This window comes from Rhopilema esculentum, chromosome 7 (assembly GCF_057945365.1).
Source record: "Rhopilema esculentum isolate cy_ngs chromosome 7, ASM5794536v1, whole genome shotgun sequence".
Lineage (NCBI taxonomy): Eukaryota > Metazoa > Cnidaria > Scyphozoa > Rhizostomeae > Rhizostomatidae > Rhopilema > Rhopilema esculentum.
Window position 1 is genome coordinate 11,375,977 of NC_142821.1, and position 17,387 is coordinate 11,393,363.

A 17,387-nucleotide genomic window follows, 5' to 3' on the forward strand; every position below is an offset into this window, starting at 1 on the left:
TTAGTCCTCTTGGTTGAAGTTATTTCAAAATTTTATACTCTTATTTAGCTATTATAGATCTAGTATTAAGCTATTTGGTGTATAGAACATGACGGTTTTAAGTTGCTACTCCGAGTTTCACGCTTAATGCGATAATCAGACAATGCATCTAGCTTTATCTCATAACATAACCCATAACTTCATTTTTGAGTCCGTTTTTGAGAAAAATCGACGATATCAACCCGGAACTTGAGAAATACCTCACCAGTCAGCTGACACTGTTGTTGCAGTTGTAGCAGAGGAACTTTCGGTCCGGTAGCAATTTTCCCGTCTGGTCGGCTGTTCGATATATTTTGTGGTTTCAACGCTCAACGATAGAACAAAAGTACAGAAATTGACAGGGTAAGTTGCCAGACACACAAATTTATTGTTCGAAAATTTTAATGTAAAGATTCTCTGCCTGAACTTATTTCTGGGAAGGAAGATTGAACTCGCCTAGCGAAAACGGAACAGTTCAATCAACCCGGTTAGGTATTGATATTGATTTTAAAATCCCACTACCCGACAATAAAAACAAGAAACTACAAGTATAACAGAAGCTTTAAATCAATAATTGTAAATCATAGAAGTACTTGGATTTGTATTTTCAAAGCCCTCTGCCGAGATTTCTCTCAGTAGCCTAACCAGTTGGTAAACAAATCCTTCTCTGTGAAGCCCTTATTCAATTTTTTAATTTTGTGTTAAATTGATTTGAGACTAAACTACATTGCAAGAAGTTTTTAGCAACTTAAGCACCAATTTCTGTCAGAGGAAATAGGACTGATTTTATTTGATAAGAGACCAAAGGGCATTGTTTGCTGTTGAATGGAATGTTTTGTTTGCTGTTGTCCCCTATTATTAAACCATTATACTTTTGTCATGGTTCCAACATTTATGTAATTCAGATTTAGATTTCATTGATTCAATAACATTAATTACAATGATAACTCTTACAAGAAATACTATAGAAGATAACATTGATATAGTCTTTTCAACTAGCAATAATGTTGTAAAGGGCACTGAGAATTGCCTATTGGAAACTGCAGTGTAAGATACTAGGTATTTATTCAGGTCCTTGAGGTGTTTGGGTCATTAGATTCTGTATAATTTATTTTTTTATGCCAAACTATAATTTATTCTGTTTTAAGGCAGTCATGGAAGTTATGAAAACAAAGGACCTGCATCAGCTTTAAAATCTTTCAACCATACCAAATTAACAGTAATCCATTACCAAACACCAAATGGCCATATTGCATAAAATATGGAACAGATTTAACACATCTAGAGATATTTTAGCATGCTCTTTCTTTTCAACTCAAGCATGCAAAATTGAAGATTAAGAAATAAATCTTTATGGTTTGATGTCAATATTTTGTGACTTTATTGCTCAAGTTGGGTTTTATTGCAAGAGAAACGGGTAACACAGCTTGTCTCATGACCAATAGTAGAAAGAACAATGTTTGAAACAATTTAACTTTTGCACATTATATGAATACATATTTCATACACAAACTTTCCTAACTTGTGCCAATGGTGCTGGTTTATGTCCTATTCCAGAAGTTGTCATTATGGATAATGGATCAAAAAATTTACTTTAGGACAAATTTTTCTTAATAGGTCAAACAATTTTCTTTGGTGCAGGGCCCTAGGCCATGGCCTAGTTGACCTTTCGGTTACTCCAGCCTTGCCTTTGCATATCTCGCAATAATTTAGAAACAGGCTTGCAATACTATTCATGCCGTGCTTGCTGGAAATAAGGCCAAAGGCAAATAAGGCAAGTAAGGTTCATTAGAAAACAGACCAAGCAAGAAATAACAATTTGTTTATATGCTGACTATTTAGGAGCTTTTAAAATTTTAATGTTATAGAGTCAAGGACAAGTGATATTCCTTGGCTTAAAGCATTTGAGACTAAGAAAACATTGTTAAAAGTCTGTTTTTATATTTTTGTATCGCAACTTTGTCTTGTCACTTTTCACCTCACACATTTTGCATTAAACATAGCCCTCTGATAAACACTGCCTTCAATTAAACGCCACATTCAAAAGTTGGATTTTTTTATAAATGCCACTGTATTCTTAAGAGGAAATGTGGTATATCTAGTTTTTTGGTGAGCCTTCAAAAAAATATGTTGGCAACTTGGGTGTGCCATTGTCGTGCTCTGCATACTTGGTTGGAATAAGACTTAATATGATAATTTGATAATAAGTCCGTTCAGGAAATTCTCCTGTCCCTCTGTCCCCTTTTGATATCAAGCATAGTGTATTTCTTGATTTCTTCGTTGTTGATATGCTGAACATGGCAAAAGCTTTTTCTTTCTTGTGGCTGTTGGAACATCCATTTGCAAGCCTAGCACAGTGTGGTGTTTTCAAAAAGAAGAAGTCTAGCACTTGTTCAATTTTTTTGGCACAAGCAACTTGATAAATTAAATAACATAATCGTTTTGCCCAAAAGCTTAAAGCTTAGGGGCTCTTCAATAAAAGATCATGTTTATTCGATCTGGGGAAGCATCCAGAGCTGTCACTATGGTGGGGCATATAGGGGTCTGAATTCCCTTTGGAAAAAAATCATTGTGAAGGTAGGAGTTTTTGCCAGGTAGGGGTACTTTGTCTGCAAGTTTCCAGACTTGACAGGAAATATAGGATAGTCATCAAATTGTCATCAAATGGGTTTGTATACCCACCTTGAGCAAAATAATCTGGGATGGCCCTGATGCCTATCAACAGGTTGCAATCAAGAGGATGCAAAATTTGAAAACTCCCATAGAAAATCATCAACTTTACTGTTTTCCTTCAGCTGCTATTCTTTTATTAAATTTTCCCCTCGCAATAATGTCACATTCCAAGTGGAAGCAACATCAAATCAACGCTTTATGTCTGAGTGATTTACAGTTAGTGAAATTGTGTTAAATTCTTTATGATTACCTTGTTTTATTGTTTGTATGTTGTTATTATTTGTAAAAAATTTGAGGAAGGCAGGGGGTAAAGTCCCCTCACTTTTTTTGCAATAGTAGGTTAGAAAATTTTGGAAAGTTCACTCTAACGCAACTTTGGAAAGTTAACTCTGACATATTCTAAGAGATAACAGTTCTTCTTGATTGGGAGCCTTCTTAGTGCTCAAATCATCTTGCTTTCTGTTGCTCAAATCAAATTGTGGATACGAAGTCCGCTGTCTCTGGGGAATATTTATTATAAACAACGTAGAAACAAAACTTTTGGAGGGAAATAGATAAACTTAAATTATTATTTACTTTGAGAGCATAGGAGCTTCATTCCGGGTGAATTAAGTTGATGTGACCTCCTTTATCAATATTGACCTTGATTTTAGATCGTCTTCCCCCGGAACTTTGATTTTTATCATCTTTTCTGGAAACTTGAGAAGAATTCCATTGAGCTATTTTTCTGCCCCTTCATGACTCCAAGATAAATTGTTCCTCTAAAGTTGAGTGTGTTTTGTCAATACAGGGATCATGGATTCACACTTTATTAAGTCACTGACATGTCCAATATGTTTGGAGCTGGTAGAAGATGCGGTTGAAGCAAGTTGTTGCCATCAAGTATTCTGCGACAGATGTATTCTTTCTGTTTCTCGCGACTGTTGTCCAAAATGTCGCAAACCGTTTGAAACCCTTGTTTCCCACATCACCCGTCGCTTGATAGATACAATGCCGCGTAGCTGCCCTTTTCCAGGCTGCAACGTAAAATTGTCAAAATCAGAGCTAAAGCACCACGAGAAAGCATGCGAGCATCGCATTTACAATTGCCCCGTTTCCAGTTGCAAGTACGAAGGTCTACGTCCAGATTTCGCTGCTCACATTGCCTTGACACACGAAGAAAGCTTGGTACGGAATGCTGAAGCGATTTTAACCCAGTCCGGACGTAGACGAGATGTTGAAGTCAAAGATGATGTTGATCTTGTTGCTACCAGAACTAATTCGAGGGGATTTACATGTCGGCTTGGGTCAAGTGGCAAATATTATTGTGGGCAGCGATTAGATGGGCCAAGGTGAGTTATAATAAATATTTCGTTCAGAAAATTCCCAGTCCTTCCGGAAGCAGCCAATGCGCTTTTTGAAGCTGAACAAGTCCCAATTTACAAGAATATGTATCCATATGAAAATACAATCGTGGCAAGAGGTAGCAAATGAAAACCTCACAAGAATTTGTCATGGTAAAAACCTCACAAGAAAGATGCTAGATTTACCAAATCATTTAAAAACATAATTTTATTCTTTGTCAAGTGCCATTTTATTGAATTGGGTGCTATTTGTAGAATGGCAGTGACGTCACAACCCCCTTTTATGACACCCCATACAACCAACCTTGGTTTTTAGTTTGCCGCATACACGGCAGCGATAAATCTGTAACCAAAAGTAACCAAAGATGCATATGAGAGCACCTTCGAGAGAAGAAAATTTTGCCACATTAACATGCCTGTATATTTTTCACTTCGTGTGCGAGTATGCCTCGGTGGTTAAGGTAGCCGACTACAGATCCAGAAGTATGGGGTATGAAACCCTGATACCACCAAACTTCCACTTAAGAGTGAGGATTGCTAGAGTGAGGAGATGTTCAAAAGAGTACCAAAGTGTGACGTCCTATAAGATCAATTTTTATAAATTTCTTAATTCTGACCACATAATCTGAACCAACGGCATAAAATACCTTTCAATATGCAAAATCAGTTAGATGTATTCAAAATTGGATGAGGTATGGCAATTGAAAGAATTTTCTGCCAACGGATTACTGTGAACAAAGACCAATTTCCAACAGAGGTTTGATGGGTCAGAGCCTGTACTCATGCGGGCATAACTCAGTCAATTGGTAACACATTCAACTAATTTTGCACATTTAGAGGTTTTTCATAATGCTCTTTTGACAAAATTGAAAAGTTCGAAAAAAAATTAATTTGACATCATCGCTTTTGTACTCTATTGGTAACTTGAAGAGAAGTAACCCGAAGCGAGAAACAGTAGCCTTCATTTGGTTTTTGAGTAAAGGTCCTCTGAACATGTTAAAAATGTACATGCTTAATTTTTTTAACTCGAAAATGCTTTTGAAGGTGTCAATTTGCGCAAACTGTTTAAAAGATTCAGCTCACGTTTGGGTAGAAGGATCCGGGAGGGTGTAGAAATTAAGAGGCTTTTGAGCATAAAATTTATTGTTTCTGACATAGCAGCGCTTGATGCACGAAGTTACAGAGCAATTGAACTATTAGATGTTGAATCAAAGATGATCTATGTTCACTGTTACTCGGAGTTTTATACCTAATGTATGACTGTTTCATATTCATCAGATGCACTTGCTGTGACGGAGGTTGTGGTCCGACGAATGGATGCAATTGTAGTGCCTGCATGAAGGAAGATGTGAAAACAAGAAAACTTCCTAAAAACTGGTTTGTAAATAGAGATGGAGCAGTTTGTAGAATTGGTAGTGAGACAGGAACAATGTACTGCGGAAGGCGCGTGATGCCATGTAACAGGAATTGCGATGGATATTGCGGGCCTACAAACGGACCTAACTGTGAGTCTTGTAGGATCTTACTTTCTCAAATATCAACACGGTACACATCTGTTTGGAAGTAACCTTTTTTATTCTATCATTGTTAGTAATATGTTTCTATGATTGCACATTTAACTTTTGTTCGTGTAGCTATTTTAAACTACAATTCCATGTGTACGTTTTGATATGTTGATGATTTTGCTATAAAAATGTACTGAAAAAATCAACAGTTTTTTCCTTTTTGAAATTGCTGAAATATACGGTTTTCTACATGATATCTCATTCAATGCCCGTGTTAGTCTAAAAATCAACAACTGACGATTCCCCGTGTTTTTGCTGGGGAATCCATTGAAGCAGTAGGGATCCACTATCATTGAGTGTTAGAAATATCAGTATTTACCATTATACAGAAATCTTCTGACCGGAACTGTTTATTGTAAGCGTGGATGAGGAAGACCGAAAACTATGGTTTCTGACAACATAAAAAAGAATATGAGTGCAAAGGGTTTCACTGAAATCTGCATGATGGTACAAGATCGTAAATTGTGGAGAGCAATAGGGGATCATAGTGAACCTTCTGTTACTTGATGATGAGAAATCCAAGCTGGCACTTCAAATCAATTGAAGATTCATCATGCTGTTCTGCACTCAGAACTCTTGGTATTATGAGACAAACGAATAAAAGATAATCACAGTTATATAAGTCATGAAAATTTGATGACTCATTGTGAACCGAAGGACAATTCTAATCAAAATCATGCAAAATCAGAATTTGCTCAACTTTGACCCTCCAGATTAGGGAAGATCGGGAAATTGGCAGGTTGGCTCAACGACAATGGGGTAGAGAAAAGACAATGTCAATGCAGGCAAAGACGCTTTGTTGTCTAGCATCTCAAGGATGTTTTAATAGTATGCCCAGGTGCAAAATGAACAGTTGCATTGGTTTAGAAGAAAGAGTCTTCATAACAAAATTTTTCCATTGCCTTCTAACAACACAATATGTAAATCATTAATTATCAACAAAAACACTGTTTTATTTTTACCCCATATCTATAAGATCTAGGAGAAACCTCATTATCTGCTCCTAAACATGGCTTGCAAAGAGAAGCAGTCGACGCTCGTTTACTTTAAGGAGACGATACGTTTCCGGCAATTTACAATAAAGTAGCTGAATTTGATAACTTTTCTGGTAAATTTGGTACTTGAGAGGCGCTATAGCCCTCACTTACCCTATTTGCTACACCCATGGGAAGTATATCTCGGCGTTTTGCGGTGCTCTTAACCTTGTTTATTTTATCTAGTTCGCCGCAAGTATCATTTTGGGAGTCTGTCAAGCAATTTTGGTACCGTGACCTTAACATTAATTGCACTTTTCCAGAAGTGAGCGGAGCATGTGCTCCTTGTGCCCCTGTTCGAACGCCATTACTTGTCTCTCGCATTTTACAAGAATGCCATTCAAAAGTCTTATACAAACTAACTTAAATTGTTGAATCCTACTATTACATCTCCCTGATTTGAAAGAGATGGAATGGCAAAATGCCTTGCCCTAAAGCAAGTTTATTTTTTTTTTCATTTTTATTTTTTATATTAAATTCTTATTTCAACACGATATTCCATCAGAAACCTAAATACAAGTTATGATAAGCTAAAAAACTAATAATGGAAGACAAAATTTTAAAAGATAATTTAATAATATGTGTGAATTGAATTTGACGTCTGATCTTCCTGGGAGTCATGTTTTAATTCGGGTTTCCCGAGCTCTTCAAATGAGCTTTTAATTTTCGTTTGAATTGATAGAGCGGGGGATATTTAATGGAATATTTAGGTACCTAGAACTACTAGGTATTTTAAAGAAAAGGCAAGATTAACTCAATGCAGGAAATGAGACCCGCCCTTTACCCTCCTTCAGGAACCTTTTGCCATTTGCGTTAATGAACAGAAATAAAAGATAAATTCAATTCAATGCTTACAAAGCTACAATGTAATTTTGATCTAAAATTTAGTCTCTAAAGCCAAAATACACTTTAATTGTGCTCAAATTCTTTAGATAGAGAAGATTCAGAGTTTTGTCATTTTGCACGGAAAATAACTTATCGAGTTGAGAAATCTTCAACTTTTTTTGCCTTCCGTACGGAAAATTTCTTAGCAATGGCCGATTTTGAAGGAAAACTTTGTGAAGAGATACACAAATACCCCCACATGTATGATTCCTTGCTAGAGGACCGTCGGTCTGGAACCCAGTGTAAGAAATCGGGACAAATATTAAATTATTGGACAGGAGCAAGAAAAATGGCTATTTACACCGGAATCATTGACATCAAACGCGAATCGTTGACAATAACGGCACAATCCCCGCAAACGGTTCGTAAAGTATTTGTAGGTAGAATATACCAGCATGTTTGCTGTTCTTTTTATTTTTTCTCCGTACAAGTAGAAGGGCAAGAGGAACATTCCTCGACGGCATGTCTGGAAACTATGAACCGAAAAAGCTTATGGCGTATCGTCTCAAGCTTCCCGCATGGACATGCGGAAAACGTACGTGTTTACGCTTTTTGGAAATGCAAGATGAAAAGGCGTATGCTTCAAAGCTTACCCTTGTGCAGAATTTAGCGTAAGCTAATAAGTTCAGAACTATGAACCAGGCTTTAGATGTCAATTTTTCTGAACTGGTCAAAGAATATGAATTAGTGTGGGCTGCCATGTTAAGCCCCCTTGTTAAGGTTCAGAGAGAATGGGGGGGGGCTGGTGGGGGGCTCAGTCCTCTGTAACAAGTGAACATTTGTTTTGTTTCTTAGGCATATGCTAGAATTTCTTATCGGTCGATGAATAGTTTGAATGGTTTCATATTCGCAGCAGAGGATTTTTAACACAAATTCCAATATTTTGGTTGGGACAATAGGCTTCTATATGTTGCCTGCAGCACATCCCCCAACTGACATTTTAGGATGGCAACCCAAGTTTAGTGATGTTAGGAAAAAGTACATACTTTTCAAACAATGCCATAAAGCGTATTAGCCTAATCGATCGAATGCTTTCTCAAGACCTTTTCAGAAAACTGCACTTTCTTGTGTTCCTCTTCTTTTTATTATCTTTTTGGTGTTTGTTAACCTGTGTTTCTTCTTGTTTGGCTTCAGACAAGATGTGCATTTACACACCCTTTGTGGTATCATCTTGTACTGTTCAATGTCGTAAATGTCCAAAACTTTTAATTGTGTTGTAAATATTTTTCCTTGTGTTTTTTTTGACTGCACGGGAGATGAAGCTGAGTGGGTGACTTTTTTATTTACGCTTCACCCAAAACGTGCCAAGGCAGCACGAGGATAAATTTTTCTCTTGCTCTCTCCCAAACGTAGTCGTTTATCGTATTTGGATTGTAAAGTAGTTTGCTATTTAGTGTATATCAATGGAATCTGTCTGTATTGTTACTGAATTGGTTTTTGAAAAAAGGAATGTAAATAACATCGCTTTGCTTGTAACCAACTTTAAAGCAACCAAGTAGCTTTTACATTATAAATGCAAACTTCGAAATAAGCCTCTGGTACAACTCTAAGCTTTTAAAGACCTCAAAAGCGGTAATATATCATTCTAGTTTCAAGATAGCAGGAAAATACAAAAACCAGACACACTCAAATTCGTTGCGTCTGTCTCGTCTACGAAGTGTAAACGTTGGATAGTAATAAAAGTAAGCAGAAATTTACATCCAGGTACAAATCGAAAGTAACGTGAGAGGAAGGATAACGTATTTGATTGGTTACTTGTTTCGACCAATTAGCGACCGCTAATTTCTCTTGCCTTTTGAGAACAAGAGGAGATGTGAATCTGTGTGCACAAGCTGCATTTGTCATTCTCAGTTTCCTTATAATAAATTTGGGAAACTGCTAAAATACATCCTGTAGCGATTGTATTTTCATGAAGAAAGTTTTGCCGGGATTTTACCACCATATGAACTTTGATTTTATTGGTTGAATTGATATTGTGTGGAAAAATCATGACAGTTATAAAGGAGCAAGGTTAGGTTGATTCTTCTTTGAATTTCAGAAAGTTTGACAAGGCCGTATAGCAATTGGGAAGGGCAAAGTTCTCAAACATCATCCTTCCCCCCAATCCTGTTAAAAATTGGGTTTTAAGGACTGAGTCACATATTATACTCGGGGTATTATGAAGATTTTTCTTTTGAAAAATGTCAGACAACGGATTTCAATTCTGAATTATCTCCTACAAAATTTTTCTTGTTAAAATCATTGGATTCCTTTTTTAATAAAGATTACTTTGTAAAACCTTAACGCCAGGCGCTGTTTATCGTACTTTTGTACTGGAAGTGTGCTTACAAATATCAGAAAGTTTTTTATTGACAGAGACTTTCATCATCAGGGTCTATGTTTCTTATCGGTAGATACTGTCAAGTCAAATCAAGTCAAGCTATATGACAGTACCTTCCATGGATGTGTATTCAATATTACTGGTAGAAATGTATAATACATAACCTACAGTATAATTCTTTATATCAATAGAATACACTACAACCATCCTAGAGCATAAACAGAAAATGCTACTGTTTATACTTGAAAGTAAGAAACATTTCAATTTCAGGCCTAAAATTGTTTCTTAAAAAATGAGCCTCTTTTGAAGAGAATGAGGCCTGTTTCTTATACAATGGGGTTTCCCATATGCGGGTACTTGCTGTAGTCCATGCGCAAAACAAATTTTCATTACCATTTAGGGGGGGGGAACCACCACCATTTCTCAAATCATATGTAATGACAACATTTTAGAGTAGCTTGAAGGTTACCTTGAATTTCTCAAAGTCAGCATAAATTGACAATATACTATAATGCGGCTTTTAGCAAGTAACAGACACGAAGCCAGCACTGAAAAGTTGGGTGGGCAACAGGGGCGAAGCCACAAAGTTTTTTCGGAGGGGTAGTATTGTCTTTTGCCTGCAAAAATACCTGCAAAAAGTCTCAATCTTTTTGGGTGTGATCATAAAATAAGTAACTTTATATGCTGCTTTTATGTGCTTCTAACTTATTATTCACAGTTCTAAAATTTCAATTTGTATATTTAGAGCATACTTTAAAAGTTTAGCTGCGACAGAAATTTTAGCACGTTGCAGCTGTTTCAAAAAGATACTAATTTTACTACAGTATGTGAAAAAATTATGTGATGACGGACCAAGTATGGGGAGCAAGCGCCTTCCTTTAGCGACGCCCCTGGGGGCAATGCCGAGTTAAGGTCGGCTGAGCAAATCGATGGAGCTCACTGCTTGAATTTTGAAGGCAAGAACTCGGTATTGAAGAACTTAAGTAGCGGTATTGAAGAACCTTTGATAATTTAAATCTTGCAATTGATATAGAGTTTGATACAGGCGTATCCTCTTGCCTCGGATAAAGAATTTTTGCAATTTAATGAACGTGTTGTAAAGAGTCTTTGTAATCTTCCTTCACTGGGGATTAGAAAAGCAAACATCTGAAGAGAAGTCTTGTTTTATAGTACTTTTTTAGAGAATAAATAAAAAAATTAACTGTAAAAGCCAAATAAACCATCACGATAGGCGCAACAGAGCCTTGTCATTTTGTCTACTTGAAAGAGATTTTTCAGGGTCTTTGGCTCTCAAATTAAAAGGTCCGAGGGGAAAATCACTCTAAGAAAATCTCTTACACCTTTTGTGAAAATCCTATTGTTTTATCTGAAAATCCCCAGAATTCCTTTTGATTTAGACAAAATCTCGTACGCTATTTGCAATAGTGAATCGCCCCTCGAAAAGGTCATCAAACCGCAGTGACATAAATGGTTACCATTCAAAATTAACATTGCCATTTCCAAGGGAAATTAGTTACGGGAGCAAACCTTTGTTTATATAAAAAGAAAAAAAGCCCCAATAGCATCAATGCCCCTCGCGTACCCCCCCCTCCCCTTTGTGACTGGCTAGTAGTTCCTCGCATTTCACACGAGTTACCCTGGGTACCTTTCCAGTTGGTTGCTTAGTCACCAGCGTCCTCGGTATCAATACGAGACATTTTCAAGTAGACAGATGTTCTGAATGAAAACTTCCAAATTGTGAAGACAGGTCTTGAACTTGTTGTTTCAGTATTTTCCATTCTTTTCCTGAAAACAGATGCCAAGATGGCCGAGATTTACCTTCCTGCAGGTGTCCAGAAGCAAGTTATTTATCCGGGAAGAGGAGAAATTCCACTTTTCATTGATGGCACAAGGGTAAAACTTTTTAATAATTTTTAAATTGAAACTGAATATTATTCAGATTTGAAAACTTGTACCCAATCACACTAATACGCAAGTTTAAGGGTCATCACTCACAACTGAATCATCTTCGATCTTACCTAAATTTTTTTCCATTAATGAAAACCTTCCTCTCGTAGCATATTTTGAAGCTACATAACCGCTACCAAACTGGTTGGACGCCTGTCTCCCTGTTGTTCGACTTATATATTGATTGGTTATGACATAAATATCATTTTGAAGTGGTCAATTAGAGGTTTCTTTTCGATATGCTACGTAGATTTATACGCATTTCAAGGTTATTCTCTCTGTAACAACAATGCATTCTCATTTGTACAGACACTGAGCTGTCTGTAATCGTCTGTTAATATTTGTTCCAGGTTACTAAACAAAAACCATTAGCATATAAGGGTAAGATGGTTCTCAGAATGTTTTACCATTGTCAATCATAAGACTGAAGGTGGTGTTCTCTCATCATTTGAACCATTTATTTTTGGGCTGTCGGTGCGCCAATCGCAAAGACGGCCATAAATAAAACCCCAACCGTTTTTGAGGGGGTTGAGAAGAAGAACAATGGCCTTCTTCCGCCGACTAGCAGCACCTTGTTCATGCAAAAAGCCGCAAGCCATACGGCCATTAACTAATGCACAAAGAAAAAAAAAGAAAGTCAAAATGCATGTAAAGAAAACCCCTGAAGATATCTAGACATGTCTTGGGTGGGCAGGGTCGCAAAGGAAAAACATTTCCTCTCCAAAGTCCAACTTTGAGTTGTCGTGCAACGTGTGAGAATGAAACTGTGCTAAGACACAGTTTATATACCCAAGGCCAATGCACACTTGCACGCTTGTTGCTATAGCCTTATAAAAGAAACAATGTAAAGCTTACTCTAGCACTGCTACAATAGACACAAACTCCACAATTGTGCAATATGTGCCCAAAAAACAAAAGCCCAAGGGGCACCTAAAAGGCATACCCTGTCACATATTAAACGTGATTAAATTTCATTTAATCAAGCTTAAATGTTATTTTTATAAATGTGATTTTTAAAAATGATTTCAAACTATTTGAGTCCGAAAATGAAAATTTTCCATGGGAATGTGGATTTCTCAAGACATTTGCATCTGGGAATAAGGCTAGGAAAATGTAATGAATTGATTACACAAGTCCACAAAAGTTACACTTTAGATTTAGCTCAAGTATACCATATGTTTAGTGGAAATAAGCTTAGGCCTATCAAATTGTTATCTGGTTGTTATGTTTTTTGTAGAATGTTTACATCTTATGTTTTGTGTATTTTGGAAAGAGTAAATGTTCATCAGAGCTTCTAACAAGCCCAGGCATCAACTTCAAGGCTGCTATGTATAAAAGAAATTAAGGATGATCTAAGTCAACCTGCAGATGGCTAAATAAATTCCACACTTTCTTTTCTAATTATATGACGTGTCATTCAACTTTCTTTTAATTTCAGTTTTTCTCAGATTCGAATGCTTTTATTAAGCTTTGTATTCATGTAGATATTTACCATGTATTTATTTCCAAGACTTCTTTTGCCAGTTTTTTTATCTGGATTAATACCTAAATGTGCATGCTGTAAATTTTTTTGATTTTTTTCACCCAGCTTACTGAATAGTTTACTCAAATGTTTGCTTTTTCAATTTTCAATTTTTGTACCACTAAAAGATTGTTTGCAGATTATGTTATAAAATCTTTAAATCTCAATCAGCTATCACTTGAAGATTGACTTGTTTTATAGGCTACTTTCCATTTCCGCACATTTATTGATAATGATGAAAGAACTGAAGTAGATGATAGTAAGAAATTAGGGGAGCCATTTGTCCTTATGTTTGGGAAGAAATTCAAACTGGAGGTTTGGGAGAGCATGGTGGAGACTATGAGAATTGATGAAATTGCATCATTTCATTGTAAATACTATGTAAGTATCTCTTTAACGCTTTATGTGTTGTTAAGTATTTCCTATATAAGCACCACTTGTTTTTGTGTTTCTCAAGCAATGAAAGTAGCATGATTTTTTTGCAGTTTAATAGGGCAAATAACTCGACAGCTCATCTGAGTTCTTTTTATTTGCCCTAAGCATTATCAATTATAAGTATGACATACATGATTAAACATTGTTTAATCATGTAGCCTGTAATTAAAAGCTTGAATTTCTTATAATTGAATTGAATGGAATTGCATGCACTCCCTGATGAAGATGATGAGCTTGTAGGGCCATTTTATGGATTTATTTTGGTTAAGCATGTTTGTCCTGTAATCTGATAATCTTTATAGATGTCCTTACTTTTTTAAGCTTCTTTTGACATTATACCCGTTACAAAGGTAGTGACCATGAATAAGGTCATTGGAAAGTTTTGATAAAATTAAGCTATCGTTTTAATTTTTGCTCTTTTCCATATATAAACAATGTTGTCAAAATTAAGACCATTTTCACACCCTTAAACATTAGTCCTGATGCATTTATGACCAGTTACTTAGTTTGAGTAAAGGTTGCAAAATTCAATATTTTGAACTTACCCTCATTTTTGCCCAGCAATTCTTGACAAAAAGGCCCTCGTTTAAAATTCTTTGAGCAGCTGCCAGAATGAGTTTGGCTGCAAATAGATCTCCAACTCTGGATTAGGCAGAAAAGATACATATTTTTGGGACCGGATATGCCACTCAACTGTTTGTACCTCCCCAAATAAAACGTTAAGAGGCAAAATGGCATAGTTGCAAAAACCTAGGAAGCATAAGACAAAAGTAAGGAACCAAAACAGTGTTTCATTAGTTTATTCAGAAATATTACCTATATTGTGTTTTTTATTTTATCTCTGCCCTCAAAATTAAGTATCGAAATGTGTACACACATGAATTTACATAGGGCAATAGCATCACCTCCATACCAATTGTTTGTGTTTTGTACTTTTAAATGATATTTTCACATATCATAAACAGTGACTTGCCTTCACATATCATACAAGGACGACTGGGGGTGGTGGGTGGAAAAGATGGATTTACAGACAAAAGTTCAGTTGAGGAACATTCTGCTCCTAGTTTACCTACTCTCAGACCAACTAACGACCTACTGACAAACTAGCGATTAGTGACAAATGAGTAACATATCAAACACGCCTTTTTTGATATTTGAAGAAATCTGCATGCATTCCAACTTGCTTTTCCCCGTAGCACGTCAAATCTTATCCAGTTGTCGCACAAAACCTACGTGATACGAAGAAAAAGCGAGAAGGCAAGATCAAAGAAAACGAACATCGGCATCATAGTTGTGCATTTGACGCAATACACCGTGGGGTGGGATATAAAGACCTCGATGACATCCTCCACACCGATGTCGATCTCGTTTTCGAGATATCATTGATCAGCGTAGAACAACCTGGTGCTTATGAAGAGGAGGTCTGGGCATTAAAACCTGAAGAGAAACTCCAAAGGATCCCGGAATGGCGCGAAAAGGGAAATCGGTTGTTCAAGCAAGGCGAGCATTCAAAAGCTGCTGAGATATACGCACAAGCTCTTGGATGTTTGGAACAACTTTGTCTACGTGAAAAGCCAGGAGACCCTGAATGGGTTGAATTAGACAAATTGAAGATCCCTTTTTTACTTAATTACTCACAATGTAAACTGCTAGACGAAGATTACTATCAGGTTATTAAGCACACAACAACTGCATTAGAGAAAGACCCGGACAATGTTAAGGCGCTTTTTCGCAGAGGTAAAGCCCATGCAGCAGTTTGGAATCCTGACGAAGCTGTTATAGATTTCAAAAGGGCTCTAGAGCTGGACCCATCCTTGAAGTCGTGTGTCAATAAGGAGCTAAAGAAATTAGAAGAAGAAACTCACAGGAAGCTAGAAATGGATAAAGCTAAATATAAACACTTGTTTCCGCCTGCAAGATGACTATAAATTATAATATTTTAACTACAAAATTATTTTCAACTTCAAAGTTAATCATTCTTCAACGCTTTAGCAATTTTACGTTTCTGCCTGAAATAAGCCATGGTAATAATGGTGTCATAAGTCATCTGTGAATTCGAAACTCAAAAAGTGTAACTCAAAAATCTGATATTTGAACTTAGGTGCAGAAAAATTTAGAGGATACATGCCCCTTATCCCCATTCCTCTCATTCATAAGCTCATTTTATTTACCAGGACCAAAAACGTGGTAATAGCCGCCAAAGATAGGGTTTCAAGTCATTCAAGGATAGGTTTGACTTTCCCCGTCTTTTTTCGGATGTGCTGCCGGTCTGGTTTGCATTCTTAACTGCACGCACATGAATTCAAGAATAGATTTAACGCATAGATGGAACTGGTACAACAACAGCCTGGTACTTACCCCTGCCAACATCGCCTCTGTCGTACTTGCACACACATTAACCAATCGACCACTATCATCAACCATAACCATTCCTTCCACACCAGATCTCACTTTAACTGTTCTTCTTCCTGTGTGATTTACTGCATCATCTGCACCAAATGCCAATCTCTTTGCTCGGCTCGTTTCTTTTCTAGCCACTTGATAACAAGTATATGCTCGAAACATCGTGTTTTTAACAATCAAACTATTATATTTTCATTCTGGTACTAAATTTATTACTAACTGTATTATCGCTGTTACCAGACTCCCTAGATAGATTGTGAATGCCCAGTATCGATGTTATTGAGAAAAGGGGGCGGGCCTTTTGAATAGAAGATGTAGAATATAGAAGATATGAAAACTGCTATGGAATCAACTTTGGTTTTCCGGCAGAAAGAAGTAAACAGGACAGCCTTCCACTCATACATATGAATGAGTGGCAGAAATTACGGTTCACTTTAAAAGCGAACGCTTCAGGACGTATAGATTTGGCAAAAGGGATTAGATTTATTTGCACAGTCATAGTGGCCTGGCCAGTATATTTAAAATGTCCCTTTGCTGGACTACAATTAAGGCCCCGTTCACATTGCTCCGGATTCCAATGAAAACGGTTAAAAGTAATCGTTTTCACCTTGCGTTCACACTGCTCCGCTGCGAAAACGGATACTTTTGAACACGCACTTTGAAGATGGAGACTTTTGAAAACGGAGACTTTCGAAAACGCAAAACGCAGTGTGAACACCGAAAACGGATACTTTTGAAAACGATAACAACAACAACAGCACAGCAAGATGCTTAGACCGCGCCAATTTGAACAATTTCTCTTAACATGGCTGATTCACTTGAAGTTAGTACACTACTTGGAGAAATATTAGTGGCAGTGAGTTGTTTGAAAAGTTTATTAGCAGTCGTAAGGTCTATAAACCAGCTCGTGGCGTTTCCCTTTTTATCCAGAGCGGAGCAATGTGAACGTTTCCATCCATATCGTTTTCACACCGTTATCAAATGTATCCGGAGCAGTGTGAACAGGTAAAACGGATCGATATGAAAACGGATAAAAATGAATACGGAGCAATGTGAACATGGCCTTAGATAATTTCCAAATACATTTCGGTTTCTGTAAACCCAGCCCCCATCCAAAAAACTCTGAATTTGGCTCCCATGTTAAAAATTCCAACCTTCGCAGACTGTAAAGTGGTCAGCACCTATAAAGCAAATTGTCTCTCAAAGACAAACAGACGCGTTCTTGTAATACTGTAATCAGAA

The 17,387-nt window shown here is 36.8% G+C and overlaps 2 protein-coding genes across 2 annotated transcripts; both read left to right on the forward strand.

The window, feature by feature from the left end:
- The first annotated feature begins 233 nt into the window (after nucleotides 1-233).
- On the forward strand, nucleotides 234-5,695 carry LOC135683930 (uncharacterized). Its single transcript, XM_065199332.2, has 3 exons — nucleotides 234-381; nucleotides 3,482-4,022; nucleotides 5,313-5,695. Exons 2-3 carry the CDS (start codon nucleotides 3,487-3,489, stop codon nucleotides 5,599-5,601), a joined length of 825 nt encoding a protein of 274 aa, XP_065055404.2. The 5' UTR covers nucleotides 234-381; nucleotides 3,482-3,486; the 3' UTR covers nucleotides 5,602-5,695.
- Nucleotides 5,696-10,784: 5,089 nt separating this feature from the next.
- Nucleotides 10,785-16,738, forward strand: LOC135683929 (AH receptor-interacting protein). Its single transcript, XM_065199331.2, has 3 exons — nucleotides 10,785-11,731; nucleotides 13,509-13,688; nucleotides 14,939-16,738. Exons 1-3 carry the CDS (start codon nucleotides 11,642-11,644, stop codon nucleotides 15,662-15,664), a joined length of 996 nt encoding a protein of 331 aa, XP_065055403.1. The 5' UTR covers nucleotides 10,785-11,641; the 3' UTR covers nucleotides 15,665-16,738.
- The last annotated feature ends 649 nt before the right edge of the window (nucleotides 16,739-17,387 follow it).

What these genes read in the sequence shown, in the direction of transcription:
- LOC135683930 (XM_065199332.2), top strand. Translation starts at nt 3,487, where the DNA reads ATGGATTCACACTTTATTAAGTCACTGACATGTCCAATATGTTTGGAG. An exon ending in CAGCGATTAGATGGGCCAAG is followed by an intron (nt 4,023 to 5,312) that starts GTGAGTTATAAT and finishes CATATTCATCAG; the next exon opens with ATGCACTTGCTGTGACGGAG.
- LOC135683929 (XM_065199331.2), top strand. Translation starts at nt 11,642, where the DNA reads ATGGCCGAGATTTACCTTCCTGCAGGTGTCCAGAAGCAAGTTATTTAT. An exon ending in TTTTCATTGATGGCACAAGG is followed by an intron (nt 11,732 to 13,508) that starts GTAAAACTTTTT and finishes CTTGTTTTATAG; the next exon opens with GCTACTTTCCATTTCCGCAC. An exon ending in CATTTCATTGTAAATACTAT is followed by an intron (nt 13,689 to 14,938) that starts GTAAGTATCTCT and finishes TTTTCCCCGTAG; the next exon opens with CACGTCAAATCTTATCCAGT.